Raw genomic sequence first — 19,828 nt, forward strand, 5'->3', positions numbered from 1 at the left:
ACACTTCAGTGCCAAGTTTAGGATTTTCAGCATGGCTATAAACTACAAAATACACTCAGTGGCCACTTTATTAGGTACAGGAGTAGAACTCTTTAACTTGTTAAGAGTTCAAAAATCCCATCTATTACCACGAGAGGTAATAAGTAATTACAGCACCTGTCCATTAATTCCCCCTCCTCAATCATCCAACCTGCTCCGAGGCTGCAAAGGAGGCTCCAATATCGTTCTTTCCCACCCAATTTTCCTTGTTCGCTGTCCCATCCCAAGCACTGATCCTCTTTAAGGACTACCCTTTCTTGCTCTACCTTTTCTTTTAAAAATGAAAACTACCACGCCCTTCCCGCCTACTTAATCTCCTTGGCAACTACAGCCCATGCTGAACAGCGGGCGTGCTCATCCCAGCCACAGTTAATCATGGCAGGCACACTTCCTATTGTGTTGAAGTATAAAGCAACTTTAGTAATAACTAAGGCTGAGCCCCCTTGATCGCTCTGATGTTTGCAGTGGGGAGACTCACAGCCAAGAAAAACACTCAGCACTCAACTGGAATGCCTGTTTGGATGACTGGGATTTCTCAGCCACAATGCTTCTGTTATGAGGTTCAACTGAACCAGACTTTGTGCATAATAATTGTTTAACGCTTCAGTTGCAATGTAGAACATAGCACAGTAAAGGATCTCCGGTCCACGATGTGGGCTGACCTTTTAACCTACTCTAAGATCAATTTAACCTTTTCCTCCTGTATAGCCCTGCACTTTTCTATAATCAAGGTGCTTATCTAAAAGTTTCTTGAATATCCCTGATATATCTGCCTCCACCAGCACCCGTCAGTGTGTTTCACACATCCATCACTCTCTGTGTGAAAAACACTTACCTCTGACAACTCCCCCCTCCCATAGTTTCCTCCAGTCACCTTAAAATTATGCCCCCTCATATTAGCTTTTCCCATCCTGGGGAAAAATCGCTCTGGCTGTCCACTTGATCTTCGTCTCTTACTACCTCTAACAAGTCACTACTCATCCTCCTTCACTCCAAAGAGGAAAGACCTTGCTCACTTAACCTTTCAAACTCTAAAGCGTTAAGAGTTCAAAGCTTCCTTCTATTCCACCCTTTAGAAATTGCAATATATCACCAATTTTGGGATAGAGTCTGGAACTGAGCTCCGATAACGCTAGGCTTATCGATGCATTTCAGAATCATTAGAGGAAGCCACAGAACTGGAAATTCAGACTGAAAGAGGAGTGAATTAGTCGGGCTGCAGACTTACCCAACACAGTAGATATCAGGTGGTTCATCATCGCAGCTTAGCCAAGGCTTCAGATCCTGCTTTGGAGGCTTGCCATTCACATTGTATGTTCCTACAAAAATTCTGAACAAAACACAAACAAAAGCTTGAAAGCCAAAAGCTGAATAACAGCATAGTATAAATGGGTGAACATACTTTTTCCATTATCTTCCATTTAATGCAAGTACAGTAATAGATGGTTAACTCACAGGCAAACGAAGCATCAGCAAGTGAGTTTTGGTTACAGACTATGTGTTTGTAGCTAATGCTTTAGTTGCACTATGTGTCTGACTGAAGGAAACCCTGGAAGTTGTAACGCATGTTATCTTACTTTTCCTCATGAGGAATCGCTTTTGATGGCCTAATAGAAGTTATCTCTATAACACAGAAGCTTTTCTTATCAGGGGTAAGCAATTGAGCATAGGTGTCAGTTTGTCCACCTTACAGTCAGCTTCCATGTGCCCAAGAGGGCCTCGGCTCTGACCTGCAACTTTCCCAAGGAGGTTATAAATTCAGTGGAATCATCTTGCTCCCGCACTGGGAAATAGCCACCACGCTGACTATTAAAACATGCCAATGCACCCATACCATCAGAATGGCAACAGGTCCATTTGTGCTTTCTGCTAGGAACAGGACAAGTCAACACACTGTCGGCTCTGCACAAACAGTGCAGAATACCATACACACAACTACATCTTTCCAAAATACTCTGCAAAATAACATTATCTCCGAATAGGATCTGTCATTCAGTAAAGTTATCTCAAAATAGAATTAGTCATTCAGTAAAGAAACTGACCTTTTGACCCACCAAGTATGTTATCAACCATTAAGTACATCTCTAAACTAATCCCACGTTGATGTCATTCATTACTTGCCTGTTTATCCCCCCCAAATCCTACTGTCTCCAATAAAAGAAATAAAAATCTTTTAATCTGCTACTGGTAATTGGTGTGGACTATGGAAAAATCATCAGATACCTGGTCACAGTTGGATTCAGCAGATGAAATCAACACAGATTCATTAAAGCCAAATTCAGTCAGGTCTAACGTTGTGGAAGTTGTTGTTTGGTGGGAGTAGTACATTACAATACACAATAAAATCTATAAATTGCAATACCCTCAAAGTACAAAGTAAATTTATTATCAAAGTACAGGTATGTCACCATAAACAACCCTGAAATTCATTTTCTTGCGGGCACACTCAATAAATCCATAATATAATCAATAAATCAATAAATCCATAATAGAATCAATAAATCAATAAATCCATAATAGAATCAATGGAAGACCACACCGACTTGTGCTTTCAACCGGTGTGCAAAAGACACAACTTGTGCAAGTACAATTCAAAGCAAAATTCATTATGAGTACATACATATCATCATGTACAACCCTGAGATTCTTTTTCTATGGATATACTTAGAAAATCTATAGAACAGTAATTGTAAACTGCAAACATCAGGAACTATAAACAAACTGTGAAAATGTAAATATAAACAAACAGCAATAAATAATGAGCATAAAATAACAAGATGGCATTAAATGCTGAGCTGTAATCGATAAATAGCATCCTGATGTATGCACCTTTGTTGTCCAGATGTTCCAAGGTTGAACGAAGAGCCAACAAGATGGTATCTGCCATAGATAGGCTTTGGTAGGCAAACTGGAGTGGATCCAAGTTGCCATTCAGACAGGAGCTGATATGCTTCAACACCAGCCTCTCAAAACACCTCACCACTGAGGATGCAAGTGCTACTGGGCAACAGTCATTGAGGCAGGTAACCACACTCTTCTTGGGCACAGGTATGATTAAAGCCTGCTTAAAGCAGGTGTGTATCACACATTGTGGGAGTGAGAGGTTGAAGATATCTGTGAATGTACCAGCCAGTTGGTCAGCCAGGTACTTTGTCCAGACCGGATGCTTTCCTTGGATTCACTCTCTTGAAGGCAGTTCGCACTTCATCTTCAGATACTGAGACCAAAGGATCACCAGGAGACATGGGGGTGCGTGATGGTTCCACCATGTTCTGTGGTCTAAGCGAGCATAGAAAGCATCGATTCATTCAGAAGCAAAGCTCTGCTGTCCCCTATGTCGCAAGATTTAGTTTTGCTGGATGTTATGGCATTTAACCCCTGCCACAGCTGTCAAGATTGATTTCAGTCTGTTCCAGAATCTCCACTTCCTCCGTGAGACGGCTTTCCGGAGATCATACCTGCACCTCTTGTAGCATTCTTGATCTCCAGACGTGAATGCCTCTGATCTGATTCTTAGCAGGCCCCCAGATTTCATTGTTCATCCAGGGCTTCTGATTGGGAAAAAACCCGAATGATTTTGGTGTTTCCTCTCTTTTAAAACAGCTGTTTTAATAAAGTCTGTATCGACCCTGGTGTAGTCACTCAGGTCCTCAGATAAGTTCATGAACACAGCCCAGTCTACTGACTCAAGGCAATCCTGCCTACTGTAACCACCTCTTAGTTGTCTTGATCTCCGGAGCCTTGCTCTTTAGGCTCTGTCTGTATGTAGGTAGCAGGAGTACAGCCAAATTCCTTATCATGGTGTAGCAGTGGTGTAGTGTGTTAGGAACCTCTGGTGCAACAGGTTACAGGCTGGTGATAATTAGGCAAGATTTTCTTCAAACAGGTTAGGTTAAAGTCGCCGACTATAATTTGAAATGTGCTGAGATGGGCCATTCCTTGTTTATAGACAACATCGTACAGCTTCACATTTCAAATAATAAATACATGAATAAGCAACAAATATTGAGAACAAGAGATGAAGAGCCCTTAAAAGTGAGTCCACAGGTTGTGGGACTATTTCAATAATTGGGCAAATGAAGTTGAGTGAAGTTATCTCCATTGGTTCAAGAGCCTGATATTTGAGGGGTAATAACTGTTCCTAAACGGTGGCGTGTGACCTGAGGCTCCTGTACCTGCTACCTAATGGCAGCAGTGAGAAGAAAGCATGACTTGGGTGGTGGGGGTGCTCCCTGATAATGGATGCTGCTTTCCTGTGATAACCTTCATGTAGATGTGCTCGATGGTGGGGAACATTTTACCTGTGATGGACTGGGGGCTGTATCCACTACTTTTTGTAAGAATTTCCATTCAAGGGCATTGGTGTTTCCATACCAGACTGTAGTGCAGCCAGTCAATATATTCTCCACCACACATCTATAGAAGATTGTCTTTGTTTTAGATGTCATGCTGAATATTCACAAAAACTAATTTAACCAAGTAGTTCAAAGCGAGAGGAAACAAAAATACTGAGGTATTGTTCATGGTTCATTGTCCTTTCAGAAATCTGCTGGCAGAGAGGAAGAAGTTGTTCCTAAAATGTTGAGCGTGTATCTTCAGGCTCCTGGTCCTCCTCTCTGATGGTAGCAGTGAGAAGAGGGCTTGTCTGGAGTGATGGGGGTCACTAATGATGGATGCCGTGTAGGTGCTTAGTCTCTCAATCTAACGCTGGGTCTCTCAGATACACAGGAGGCCATGCCAGAAGCTCCTTAGATTGGGAGACCGCTTCACCAAGCACCTATGCTCCGTAAGCCAGAGAAAGCAGGATCTTCCGGTGGCCACCCACTTTAATTCCATTTCCCATTCCGCTATGTCTACCCATGGCATCCTCCACTGTTGTGATGAGGCCACAATTAGGTTGGAGAAACAACACCTTGTATTCCGTCTGGGTAGCCTCCAACCTGATGGGCATGAACATCGATTTCTCGAACTTCCGGTAATGCCTCCGCCCACCTCCTTCACCATACCCCATCCCCTTTTCCCTCTCTCACCTTATTGCCTGCCAATCCCTCCCTCTGGTGCTCCTCCCCCCTTTTCTTTCTTCCATGCCCTTCTGTCCTCTCCTATTAGACTCCCCCTTCTCCAGCCTGGTATCTCTTTCACCAATCAACTTCCCAGCTCTTTATTTCACCCCTCACCCTTCTGGTTTCACCTCTCACCTTGTGTTTCTCTCTCTCCCCCTCCCCCCCCCCCCCACCTTTTAAATTTACGCCTCAGCTTTTTTTCCCTCCAGTCCTGCCGAATGGTCTCGGCCCAAAACATCGGCACTACTTTTTTCCACAGACGCTTCCTGGCCCGCTGAGTTCCTCCAGCATTTTGTGTACGTGTTGCTCAGATTTCCAGCACCAGCAGATTTCCTCTTGTGAGTGATTGACGAAATTTGATGAGGCACTTGAAATGTTACGTTTTGCTCAAAAGATTGTGAAGCAACATAAAGAGAGTACTTTGCAAATTGATTCCAGCATGATGGACCTTAATTATGTAAGTAAATTACAAAAAGTACAGATACGAGATTTTTAAAAATCCCAAAACGAAAGGGATGGAGAATGGGCAGGTTAAAGAAGCGAAAATGATATGACAAATAATCTTGCACAGTCAGTGCTTTGGGGTTTGAATGCAGCAGCCGTTGGGCAAATTCAATTGTAGTGTTCCAAAAGTAGCCGGATAAGTATTTAAGAGTATCTCCAAAGCTGAGGGGAGGGGTGCTCATACAGAACTGGTGGAGATTCAATGGGTTAAATGGTTCCCTTCTGTGTTGTCATCGGTTTATAATTCAACGTCTAGCAAACTTGGGCTGCTCACTGATCACGAGAAGAATTGCCCCAATGAATTGCTAAGTGGAGTCTGTTCAGGAAGTGCTAACATAATAACACAAACTGTGGATTTAAACTAACCTGAAATCTTGAATGTATGTGTACTTTTCTTCTCGCTTCAGTAGCTCAGATTTGATTAAATTGTCCCTCAGTCCAAACTGTGGTATACTGAGGATGTGTCCTTTGCTTGTAACCGTCACCTTGCTGTTGTAGATGGTGTCATCAGTTATTTCTGGACTGTAGGAATGGAAACACAACAGTTAATGCAGATCATTATTGTATTGTGGAATGGAATATAAATGCAATTTATGGTAAATATATATAAATAAATTAATTTGGAGTATCATTAAGGCTCCACTCTGCAAGATAGAGAATTATAAAATGGTTATGAAACACAAATAATGGGCTATTAAGAAAACTTACCCGGTCCTATTTTGCCCCTTTTCCCTGTAAATCTGGAAGTTGTTTCCTCCCAATTCCTGATCATGTCCATCACCCCTAGTCAGTGAATTTTATATTACACCAACCTTGCTCATCAAAATAAGTCCTTCTTGTACCTCTTGGCCAACATTTTAAATCTGTGCCCTCGATCCTTGAATGGAAGCAGATTTCCTCCGTTCACCCCCATTGAGAGCTTGCTCGATGACAGTCTAACTTCAACAGTTTACATTCCGAGGAGAGCGTTCCATGTTCCCCAGCCTGAATTTACAGTTAATATTCACCATCTGCAGAAATGCTCTTGCAAATCTTTTCTTGTAAAACACAGGCCCACTCTCTGTGATCCAAGACCTCAAATACAACAGAGACTATACACACTAGACATTCTGCAGATGTTGAAAATCCAGAGCAACGTGTCCCGATGAAGGGTCTTGGCCCGAAATGTCGACTGCCAACTCCGCTGCATAGATGCTACCTGACATGCTGAGTTCCTCCGCCATGTTGTGTATGTTACAAAAGAGATTACTTTGCTTATGCATAGAAACATAGAAAACCTATGGCCCACAATGCTGCGCCAAACATACACGTACTTTAGAAATTACCTTGGGTTACCCATAGCTCTCTGTTTTTCTGTTGGGTCGCAGTTGCTTTCAGGTTTATAGTTACATCATCATTCATTGCTACTGCTGATTCCTGCAGCATCTCACAAGACTCCACACTCAATGAGAGAAGACCTCATGTACTTTTTCTTCACCCAACAAGAGCTGGCAAGGGCATTGCAATCTTCCCCTAAAACTCCCTGCCCCCCCCCCCCCAATTCCCGATGCTCTTGCAGAGATTTTCCTTGCACCCTACTTGTAGGGAGGACCAGGTTGTATCCCGGGAGGGCCTCTTGTATGATGAACAAGATTCTTCGCAAACCTGCCCAACATCCTCTGACCTCTTTGGGATAATTTCCTGTCCAGCTTCCATCCTCTCACTCAGTTACGATATCTCCCTCCCTCTGAAGGGTTTTGAAATGTCACGTCTCTTCGACGGCTGGCTGCAAAGTACAGCCAGCCAGATGACACGCTGTTGAATAAGCAAATCTGCAGCATGTTACCAGGGAGTACTGCACTAAATTTGACCACTTCCCTTAACAAAAGAACAAGCTGATAACACCATTCTGCTAGCAACAGCCACAAAATGCCGGAGGAATTCGGCAGATCGACAGAGAAGATAAACAGTCGACGTGTCGGTGGGGGTGGGGGGGGGGGTGCACTGGAAATGGGGCATTCGCTGGAATTAGAAGATGGAGGGAGTGCAAACTGGCAGGTGATAGGTGAGAGGCAAGGTGGGTGGGCGGGAGCTAATGTGAGAAGCTGCGAGATGATGGGTGGAAGAGGTAGAGGGCTGGAGTCTGATAGGTGGGGACGGTGGAATGATCAGAAGGAGGTGGAGAGACAGAGGGGAGGTCACAAGGGCAGGGCAGCCAAAAGGGGTGAAACGGCCTCCAAAATGGGGAGAAAACAGAAACAAAGAAAAGAGATGGGGTGAAGAGGGGAGTAGTTACCAGAATCTTGAGAAATCAGTCTTCGTATCATCAGGTTGATGACTACTCAGGTAGAACATGAAGTGTTGCTCACCCATTCCAACTGTTTAAGTGACTTTTGTAAAGATTATTAGGATGTCACTTACTGCTGTTTTAACACCATGAAAAAAGGATGGAGTAATCTTTAGACCCCTTTCTTTATTATTTTTATTATATTCTCTAATGCAGGATATCATAAAATCAAGCAGTGGTTCCCGATCTGGGGCCCACAGACCCCTCAGTTGATTGTAAGGCACCGTGGCATAAAAAGAGTCTGTCATAGAGTTATACTGCACGGAAACAGGCCCTTGGGCCAAACTCATCCACACTGACCATGCAGGGCTTCAACCTGGAACGGTAAAAATTCCTTTTCTCCCAAAGATGCTGCTCTACTTGTTAAGCTGTTCCAGCAGATTGTCTGTTGCTCCCTCTCTCTCTCTCTCTTTCTAGACCAGGTGTTCTCAATCTTTTTTATGCCACGAAGCCTTACCGTTCACTGAGGGGTCTGTGGACCCCTGGCTGGGAAACCTTGCTCGTAACCTTTCCTGTCAGCATACTTGTCCAAATGTCCCTTTGTTAAATGTTGCCAATGTACCTGCCTCTACCACCCCTGGCAGCTTGTTCCATATACCCATTACCCTCTCCCACCTTAAACCTAGGCCTTATAGTTTAGACTATCCTACCCTGGAAAATTGGACTGTAATTATCTACAAACTTCTATCAGGTTATCCCTTAACCGATTACTCTCCAAGGGAAACAGTCTCAGCCTATCTAACTACTTGAGACTCCAGTCCTGGCAACACACACAAAATGTTGGTGGAACACAGCAGGCCAGGCAGCATCTATAGGGAGAAGACGAAGGGTCTCAGCCCGAAACGTCGACAGTGCTTCTCCCTATAGATGCTGCCTGGCCTGCCGTGTTCCACCAGCATTTTGTGTGCTTTGTTTGAATTTCCAGCATCTGCAGATTTCCTCGTGTTTACTCCAGTCCTGGCAACGTCTTTGTGAATCTTTTCGAAACTGTCTCCAACATCACACCTTTCCTGTAGTGTCAGAATGAGAACTGCACACAATACTCCAAGTGCAGACTCACCAACACCTTCTGGGATGTAATATGGTGTGCCCGATGTACTCCTGTACTCAGTGCCCTGCTCAATGAAGTCAAACATGCCATGCGTCTTCTTCACCACTCTGTTTATCCACGTCGTCATTTCAGGAAACTACAGCATATCCCTAGCTCCCTGTGTTCAACACACCCTAGGGCACTACCATTCACTGTTTATGTTGTGCCAGGATTTAACACTCCAAAATACATCACTTCACACTTGTCTAAGTTAAATTTAATCTGCCTGAACAACTTTTCAAGTATAACCTTTGACAACCTTCTCTAATTGCAAACATATTGGGTATGCCACCTAAATTTTCATCCAAATCATTAATACAGATGACAAACAATAGGGACTCAGCACAGATCCCTGTTGCACCCTCTGGCCACTAGTCTCCAACCTGAAAAAGAATCTACCACCAACTTCTGGCTTTTGCATTCAGCTGGCAAGCTCACCCTCGATCCATCTTATCTAACCTTCTGGACCATCCTACAATGTAGGATCTTGTCAATAGCCTTGATGTCAGCATCTATCACCCTATCATCATCAATCCTCTAGGTCAGAGGTTTCCAACCTCTTTTATGCCATGGACCTCCACCATAAACCGTTGGGTCTGTGGACCCCAGGTTGGGAACCCCTGCATCTAGGTCAACTCAAGAGTCATAGCACAGGTAGAGGCTCTTCGACCTAATGAGTCTATGCCAACCCAGCTAGCCCCAACTCTTCAAGAAACTCAAAAGAGGGAGGAAATGAGCGTGGCAGTTGCTTTAGATGCAGAAAAAGCATTTGATAGATTGGAATGGGATTTTTTATTTAAGGTATTGGAAAAAATATGGATTAGGAGTATCTTTTATAAAATGGATTAAAACCTTAAATACTAATCCCAAAGCTAAAGTAGTGACAAATGGTCAAATTTCAACACCATTTCAGTTAACAAGGTCAACTAGGCAAGGTTGTCCATTATCACCTGCTTTATTTGTGTTGGCGATAGAGCCATTAGCTGAATTGATTAGAATGGACCCAGATATTAAGGGTTTCAGAGTTAATCAAGAAGAATACAAGATTAACTTATTTGCTGATGATGTTCTGCTTTATCTAACAAACCCATTGCACTCATTGCGTAAATTATCCTATAGATTAGAAGAATATGGGAAAATATCAGGTTATAAAATAAATTGGGATAAAAGTGAAATTTTACCTCTTACTAAAGGAGATTATAATCAATGTCGATTAATAACCCAATTTAGATGGCCGGCAAATGGTATAAAACATTTAGGTATAAGAGTTGATAATGACATAAAGAACTTATACAAATTAAATTATCTACCACTATTGAAAAAAATTCAAGAAGATCTTGATAAATGGATGGTATTACCAATAACATTAGTAGGTAGAGTAAATACCATAAAAATGAATATATTCCCTAGATTACAATACTTATTTCAATCACTACCAATACAATTACCCCAGAAGTTTTTTCAAGAGCTAAATAAATATGTGAGGAAGTTTCTTTGGAAAGGTAAGATGTCAAGAATATCGTTGGAAAAATTGACATGGAAATTTGAGCTAGGACGGTTACAACTTCCAAATTTTAAGAATTATTATAAAGCAAATCAACTTAGATTTATTGCATCTTTTTTTGAGAAAGATAAACCGGCATGGATTAGAATAGAACTAGATAAAATAGGAGAAAACACACCAGAAGATTTTATATATAAATGGGAATCTAAATGGATACGGGAAAAGAAAGAATCTCCTATATTAAAACATTTGATTGACTTATGGAATAAGATAAATGTTGACGATGAGACAAAGAAATCCTTATTAGCAAAGAGATCTTTAATTCAAAATAGACTTATTCCTTTTACAATGGATAATCAACTTTTATATAACTGGTTTCAAAAAGGGATTAGATATATAGGAGATTGTTTTGAAGGAGGTATATTAATGTCATTCGATCAATTAAAGAATAAATATAAAGTATCAAACAACACTCTTTTTTGTTACTTTCAACTAAGGGCTTATTTAAGAGAAAAATTAGGTCAAACAATGTTATTACCAAAATCCAATGAAATAGAAACTTTAATTCAAAAAGGAAAGATTAAAAAATTTATCTCTTGTATGTATAATTTGATTCAAAAACAGGCAATTAAACAAGGAGTCCATAAGTCAAGACAAAAATGGGAAAGTGATTTGAATATTAAAATTGAAGAAAAAAATTGGTCAAGACTATGTCTTGAGAGTATGACAAATACAATAAACGTCCGATTAAGATTAGTGCAATACAATTTTTTACATCAATTATATATTACACCACAAAAAATAAATAAATTAAACCCAAATTTATCTGATCTGTGTTTCCAATGTAACCAAGAAATTGGTACTTCTTTACATTCTACTTGGTCTTGTTCTAAAATTCAACCTTTTTGGACAAATTTAAGAGTTTTATTGGAACAAATTATTGGAATACAACTTCCACATAATCCAATATTACTTTTACTAGGTGATATTGAAGGGATAAAACCGATATCCAAATTGAATAAATATCAGAAAGAATTTATAAAAATTGCATTGGCAGTAGCCAAAAAGGCTATTGCAGTTACTTGGAAATCGGAAACATATTTAAGTATAGATCGTTGGAAGAAAGAAATTTATGGCTGTATTCCACTTGAAAAAATTACTTATAATTTAAGAGATAAATATGAAACATTTTTGAAAATTTGGCGCCCTTATTTACAAAAGATAGGATTAAATATATAGGTGCTCCGAAGATGAAATAATTGGTTACTTGGGGAAAGAAAGAAATATATATACTAAAGTTATTACGAACTCCATGGAGCATGTGGGGATCTTCCAATATCCAGGCATTCCTTTTTTTTCTTTCTTTCTTCCTTTTTTTTTCTATAGGGATGTTAGGGGGGAGGGGTTAAGGGGAGGGGGGATGGATAACATACATTTTCTTTTTCATACACTTTTATTCTGTAACTACTTGAAAACACAATAAAAAAAGTTTTAAAAAAAAACTCAAATCCGTGAGACATAATTTCATGGACATGGACCCATGAGTCCATGCCAACCCAGCTAGCCCCAACTCTTCAAGAAACTCAAATCCATGAGACATAATTTCCTGCACATAAAGCCATCCTGATATTTCTTAATCTTTGCCTTTCTAAATGGAAATCTCCAGTTTGTCTCTCCGAATCTCTTCCAGCAATTTTCCTGTCAGGGATGTTAAGGTTCACCTGCTTATAGTTCACTGATTTGTCCTTGCAGCCATTTTAAATAAAGGCAAAACATCAGGCACCCTCCTGTCTTCCAATACCTCACCCATGGCTGATGAAGATGCATCAGTCTCTGCCAGAGTACCGGCAAGTTCTTCCCCAACATCCCACAGCACCTTAGTGAACCTCCGGGAACTTATCCATCTTCATGCATTTCAAGACAGCCAGTAACTGCTCTTTCACTGTGGCTTTGGTCCCTCTATGCCTTCCCTTTTGTCGGAAAGTATCCTGTCTGTACTTAATGTACCTGAACCATCACCTATTGCCCTGTTACAGGTTTACTTTATCTCTGCATTTGAGGTTTCTCAATGAAAGGTCTCAGCCCGAAATATCGACTGTTTATTCCCCTCCGTAGAGGCTGCCTGACCTGCTGAGTTCCTCCAGTGTTTTGTGCACGTTCCTTCGGATTTCCAGTATCTTCAAAGTCTCTTGTTCTAGTGTTTCCTATTTTGAAGTTCTGCTTTAGATTTCTGGTCGTAAGCCCTTTAATCTGATGATGATCAACGCTCACTAAAGTTTGTGGGAGGGGAAGTCTCTGCGAGGGTAACATTGGAGAGAGTGACCATGGGAATAAACTGCAAGGCCATCCAATCAATGAGTTAATGAGAGCAATTAGAAAATGAGAAGACAGACAAACGGATATAGATAGACAGACAGGCAGACATACTTTATTGATCCCGAGGGAAATTGGGTTTCATTACAGTCGCACCAACTAAGAATAGTGTAGAAATATAGCAATATAAAACCATAAATAAAAGTCTGTAGAAGCTGCTAAATGCAGAGCAAGAAAAAAAATGCTCCATTCCCTGTGGAAACAAAACCGGAAAAGGTGGAAAATGCTTATAAGCTGAGGTAACATCACATGTGGAACGGAAACAGATACTACTACTACGTCGACTCAGGCCTACGGGGCCGGCATCGGGCACAATGACAGACTCTCTACTCCTCCCTCATCAGAGTGTTCAGTTCATCTACATTAGCTGCACCGCCATCTTCTAGGAGCGTGTTGACCATAGTCTTGGGAGGGCGCCCAGGGTTCATCCTCCCATGCTTGGGTCCCATGCGATGACTAGGCTGGTAGTTAGCTCAGGGTGGCGTAGACGGTGCCCCGCTAGTTGCAGTCTTCTCACCTCGACTTTAATAGTGAGCATCGGTGGGTCGTCATAGGGCTCGACGTTCATCATGTGCTGTTGCCAGCTGACGTCAAGAGCCATCCGGAGCATTCGTGAATAGCAACCATCTAGTGACTTTCACATGGTCTTGGTGAAAGCTTACAGAGTGCCAGACCATCTACTAAGAGCAATAGAGTCTAGCTATACCAAGACCATGGCGAAAGTTGTATCACCAGAAGGAGAAACAGGTGTGTTCGAGCTCCTAGCTGGTGTGTTGCAAGGAGACACTCTAGCACCCTACATCTTTATAATCGTCCTTGATTACGCTCTACGTCAAGCTACCAAAGATCATGACAAGCTTGGAGTTTTAAGCATAAAATCAGGACGAACCAAAAGGGTCAGACCAGTTATGCTCACAGATCTCGATTTTGCAGATGACATAGTCCTGCTCTCTGACCAGATGGAGGAAGCACAGCAGCTACTGACAAAAACAGAAATTGAGTGCAATAAAGTTGGACTTCACCTAAATGCTAAAAAGACAGAGTACATGGCGTTCAACTGCGACAAAAGTACTCTCAAGACCATAAAGAATGATACCATTAAGAAAGTCTTAGACTTCAAGTACCTTGGGTCAAGAATGATGAGTTTGGAGAAGGACATAAAGATACGGAAGGTGTTGGCGTGGAGGGCTGTGAACAACATGAAGGCAATCTGGAGGTCAAACCTGACCAGAGGGCTCAAAAAGAGGATCTTCATAGCAGTCATAGAGTCCATTCTCACGTACGGATGCAAGACCATGAAACAGATGGAGTAGTTTTAAGAAGTTGAATTCAAACTTAACTGCTATTGCTCATTTCTGCAAAATCTTCTCTAACTCTATACTTAATGAGATACCCAATTTACTTTTCCCTCACCCCACAGGAGCTGGCAAAGGCACTGCAAACTTCCCCAAACTGCAGGCCACTATATACTACTGTAATGTTCTGACAAAGACCTTCCTGATACCCTCCTTCCAGGAGGCCAGGCTATACCAAGAGTGTGTCAGTGAAGATAGAACATGAGGTACCACTCCTCAAACAACAATGAGATGGAAAGGTTGGTATGGGAGCGGGATAGAGATTTGAACTGGCAGGAAGTTGCTGTGAACTGAATGTAGGCACTTCACAAAGCTATCGTCCAATCTGCGTTTGATGCCTCTGTTGCAGAGACCGCGGTATGGACGCTGAATGTGGGACGTTAGTTTGGAAGAAGCGCAGGTAAATTGCTGCTTCAGCCGGAAGGACTGTTTGAGACATTCGATGATGGGAAGGGAAGAGGTGAAGGAGTGAGTACTGCATGCCCTGTAGCTGCAAAGGGAAGTGTGGTGTGGTGGTTGGTCAGAATCGAAGCCAACACCGGGGAGCAGACCCCACTAAATACTAAAAGGTTAAGAGAGGGGAAGACGTGTCAGTGGTGGAATCTCTGAAGATGACAGAAATTGTTCAGAATATTCTTTTGAATGTAGAGGCTGGTATAGTGGATAATGAGACGGTCAACCTGAAACGTTAGTGCTGATTCTCTCCCCATCGCATCTGCAATTATTTTTTTTTACCTTTGCTGGTTTGGAACGATACTGATACAAACTATTTTCACTGTTTAATGTTTTTCCAATGCATAATGTGCATGCGATTTTATTTTAAATACCATACCAAGCATGCATTTCGGCAGCAGGGTCTCACAGTAGTTAATGCATTGCTGTACGGCGCCAGCCAGCGTTCACCCATCGGAACTCAATTCAATTCCTGCTGCTGCCTGCAACCGGTTTGTATGTTCCCCCCATGACAGAGTGGGCTTCTGCCAGGTGCTCCAGTTTCCTCCCACATTCCTAAGACCTATGGGTTAGGGTTGTGGGCATGCTACGTTAGTGCCAGAAGCAGTGCACACTTGCCTGACACAATCCTCACTGATTTGACTGGATGCAAACGACATATTTCAATGATTTGGTGTACATGTGACAAATAAAGCAAACCTTTATCTTTATTTTACCTGTGTGTATTGCCTCAAAAAACTAACCTTCTATAAATTATCATTCAAATGTTTCAAAACAAAGAATCCCAAATCAATGCAATTTTTAATATTTTCTTGCAGTAGTTAACTTCTATTGTAAATGCATGAATGTTTCAATCCTTATTTTGTTTTCTGTAAAGTGATGGTCACCTAGGTTTTAACTTGTTCCTAGTTTATACCTGTGACAATTTATCAAAGACACTGACAGCTCAACCTACCTGATGGCATCAACATTGCCGGATCTCAGATAAATGGCAGAAACTTTGATAAAGGGGAAATCCAGCTTTCTTTGAGGTTAGTGGTTTGTGTGGCACCAATGGGGAATGCAAAAACACTACCCCCTGTCACAATTTTAGCAGTAGTTGCACTAATGGTTGCAAATGTATCTGGTTACGAACTAACTTGCTAACATCCTTCACAATCAGACATGCAAAAAGGGCAATCAAACCACTTTCATAACTTAGAAGTAATGCATCCGAGAACTGATATATAAAAATGCCCACAGAATATCTGAGTAGGCATTGTTCTCTACATTTCATTCTCCTAAAATTACTATAATTCTGAGTCATTCAAACTGTTCCAATTTACATTGCTTTGAGGGAAGGAAGAAGTTATTCACCTCGCAAATTATCATTCACAAATTTACAAGGTGACAAAATGCTTTACTGAAATACAGCTACCGTTGTGATGCAACAAAACCAAACTTCGTACAACAAAGTTGCACAAATAACAGGATGTTTCTCTGATAATCCATCTTTTGTTTGAAGTTTGGAGACTGACTTTGGGAAGTATTTTTTGGTGACTTAAGTCTATTCTTTCAACAACACTGGAGCATTTTAAACCATCTGAGACTACTTTTTTTTTGGGGGGGGGGAAGGGTGATGGGAGGGTTGCAGGTGAAAGCTTCTTCTACAATTTGACTTCCAAAACATTTATCATGTAAGGTTCTACAGGTATATATTTAGTTTATTCCAATACAATATTCATAACCAATCAATATCAATCTCATTTTTATTCTTTTTAAATTGGGCCATGATGAAGCTAGAAGGAAGATAAAGCTCCCTGTCCTGACTGAGATCACAAACCACTTTTCGCAATCTGTAAACTAAATTCTGAATGTGACAATCAGTCACACTAGAGTTTTGCCAGATAACTGTTGCAGGTAGTGAATTCAGTTAATATACAACAAATGTCTCTCCCATGTGAACTGATGGCGGTCATACAAAGTGAGTTCAGTATATTTGTCACAAGGAACCACTGGTGATTTTCATCTGCATCAACTTCCACACGATGTAAATCTTTCACTATACATTTTACAAAATATTCAGGTGTTTTTTTCTTTAAGAATGCCTGTAATAATATCATTCTTTCTTATGTATAGCTTAGCCGAATTCCATGATGGGAAGATCAAACTATCTACAGAATAGTTGTAAACACCATCCCAAAAACAGATTATTACATTCATCATGCTGACAGAGAGGAAACTAAAGAGAAACATTAATTTTATTTGTCATTTTCCTTTGAAACATACAGCGAAATACGTTGGTTGTGTCAACGGCCACACAATCCGAGAATATGTGTGTGCGTGTGTGTGGGTGGGGGCAGCCTGTAAGTGCTGGCAAGCTCCTGGTACCAACATAGCACACCCACTACTTACCAACCCTACCCTGTAGGTCTTTGAAACTTGGGAGGAAACCAGAGCACGTGGCCAAGGGGAGAATCCATAAACTCCTCACAGATTGGGGGGGGGGGGGGAGGGAGAAACTGAACCCCAATCTTACAGCTAGCACTGCAGTAGTGTTATGCTAACTGCCACATTACTGCACTGCCCATTCAAAGGATGTGACTTTCAGAAAATTGTAACATCACTTTAAAGAGATCATTTTTGGTGATGTCTCAGGTGATGAGGCTCACTCTACATCCTCATTTTGTTACTTAAACCTCATAAAGAAAATCAAAATACTAATGAGAAAAGACAGAATAAAATACCTTCAAAACTAAACCTTTTCAACTATTCAACACAAATAGCTTCACTACTGATAATTTGAATCCATACTGATTTGCTTTCACACACCTCGTGGTAATGGTACTGGTAGAGGCCTCAGAAGCTGCTTCTAGGTCAGAGGAATGTCTACAAACCACAGAAAAGTTTTGATAAAGTTCAAGATATTAAGGTATTCTTCGTCTCATGTTTGCGAACTTTATATAACTGAATTGTGTTACTTTGCTCAGTAGTCAACAGAGGAATAAATCAATTCAGAAATCAGGAAAAAATACATACAACCCAAACACTCTTTTCTAAGTTTAAAGGTTAAAGATCATCTTTGCTACACGTACATTGTGCGTGGGTGGAGTATTTGCTCACAGGGTGTGTGTGAAGCGTCTAGTGCAGTAGTGTAGTAGTGCAGTAGTGTAGTTAGTGCATGCTGCATGTCACACAGTGCTCTCTGCTTACAGCTAGCCTTCTCAACAGAGGGTGAAAAGAGGAGCCGAGTGAGTAAGCCTCCTCCTGCCAGCACAGAGCCTCTCCACCACCAAGACTCCTGCAGTGCCTCCTCGGGGCTACACGCAGAAACCGGGTATCTTACGGGCCCAGGCTAAACTACAGGGGGTCTCGGAACAGCAGTGGGCCCCAGAGATGTGGCATGCAGGCCCACCACTGTGTGGACACGCCCTGGCGCTCATCAACCACTGTCCCAGCTATGGGTAAATAGCCCCACTGCCTTGTGGTAAGTCTGTTGAGACAGGGCTAAGGGAGCACACCCTGACAGAAAAACAATTGCGCTGGCGGCGTGCAATAGGCGGGCCATAACAGACCAAAGTCCCGGCAGCCTCCTGCAGCCAAGATGTGGGACCGGTTGTCCTGGGTTCACCCTTGCCACCGGGATTTACCTCATCACGGTGAAGATAGTGCTGCTGGGGATGGCACACCCCCTGTGGCACTTTAATATCCTCCTTGCTCAGGTCTCCATCTCTGACCACGGTGAACGTTGAACCATACTGTGAGATGTGCCATTTACATCAATGACCAACAGCATGAGATGTGTTGGAGGCAATCCGCAAGTGTTGCCGTGCTTCTGGCGTCAACATAGCACATCCACAATTTACTACCCTGTACGTCCTTTGGAATGTGAGGGGAAACTCAGATGGTCAGAGAAAGAATGTACAAATTCCTTACAGACAGTGGTCAAAATTCAACGCCAGTCTTACATCTGACGCTCCATTATGCTGACCGCTATGCTACATTGCCACGCTATATTATAGAATACAAAATGCAACTGGGCAATATTATTAAACTATGTAATTACACTAACGGGGGACAAGGAGATGGCAGATGAACTAAATGAGTATTTTGCATTTGTCTTCACCGGCAGTGTGCCAGATGAATTGAATTGGCTTTATTTCTTACATCTTTCACGTACACGAGGAGTAAAAATCTTTATGTTATGTCTCCATCTAAATGTGCAATCAGAGTAATTTATCATAATTTATATCAAATAGAACAGTCAATGTAACATAGAAATACACTCAAATCAGCATGAATTAATCAGTCTGATGGCCTGCTGGAAGACCTGATGGCCCTGGCTCTTATGCTGCGGTAACGTTTTCCAGATGGTAGCAGCTGGAATGGATTGTAGTTGGGTTGACTCGGGTCCCCAATGATTCTTCGGGCCCTTCTTACACACCTATCATTGTAAACGTCCTGAATAGTGGGAAGATGACATCTACAGATGCGCTGGGCTGTCCGCACCACTCTCTGCAGAGTCCTGCGATTGAGGGAGGTACAGTTCCCATACCAGGCAGTGATACAGCCAGTCAGGATGCTCTCAATTGTGCCCTTTAGAAAGTCCTAAGGAATTGGGGGCCCACACCAAATTTCTTCAACCGTCTGAGGTTGTGCCTTTTTCACCACATAGCCAATGTGTACGGACCACATAAGGTCCTCGATAATGTGGATGCTGAGGAACTTAAAGCTGTTTACCCTGTCAATCCCAGATCCATTTATGTCAATAGGAGTTAGCCCATCTCCATTCCTCCTGTAATCCATAGCCAGCTCTTTTGTTTTTGCAACATTGAGGGAGAGGTTGTTTTCTTGACACCGCTGTGTCAGAGAGATGACTTCTTCCCTATAGGCCACCTCGTTATTGTTTGAGATAAGGCCAATCAATGTAGTATTGTCAGCAAATTTAATTAAATTGGAGCTGTGGGTGGTGACACAGTCATCGGTATACAGGGAGTAAAGGAGGGGACATAGTACACAGCCCTGAGAGGCTCCTGTGTTGAGGCTCAAAGCAGCAGAGGTGAGGGAGCCCACTCTTTCCGCCTGCCGGCGATATGACAGGAAGTCCAGGATCCAGCTGCACAAGGCAGGATCAAGTCCAAG

The 19,828-nt window shown here is 42.0% G+C and overlaps 1 protein-coding gene across 6 annotated transcripts in view; it reads right to left on the bottom strand.

The window, feature by feature from the left end:
* Positions 1 to 19,828, bottom strand: part of inpp5b (inositol polyphosphate-5-phosphatase B) — a 192,222-nt gene that overhangs the window by 53,379 nt on the left and 119,015 nt on the right. For all 6 annotated transcript variants that reach the window (XM_073034325.1, XM_073034326.1, XM_073034323.1 and 3 more), the window contains 2 exons: positions 5,973 to 6,128; positions 1,268 to 1,369 (listed from right to left, as the gene is read on the bottom strand). In XM_073034325.1, the coding sequence (XP_072890426.1) occupies positions 1,268 to 1,369; positions 5,973 to 6,128 (258 nt within the window). The remainder of the gene's footprint in view (positions 1 to 1,267; positions 1,370 to 5,972; positions 6,129 to 19,828) is intronic.

The sequence above is a fragment of the Hemitrygon akajei genome, chromosome 32, assembly GCF_048418815.1.
Source record: "Hemitrygon akajei chromosome 32, sHemAka1.3, whole genome shotgun sequence".
Lineage (NCBI taxonomy): Eukaryota > Metazoa > Chordata > Chondrichthyes > Myliobatiformes > Dasyatidae > Hemitrygon > Hemitrygon akajei.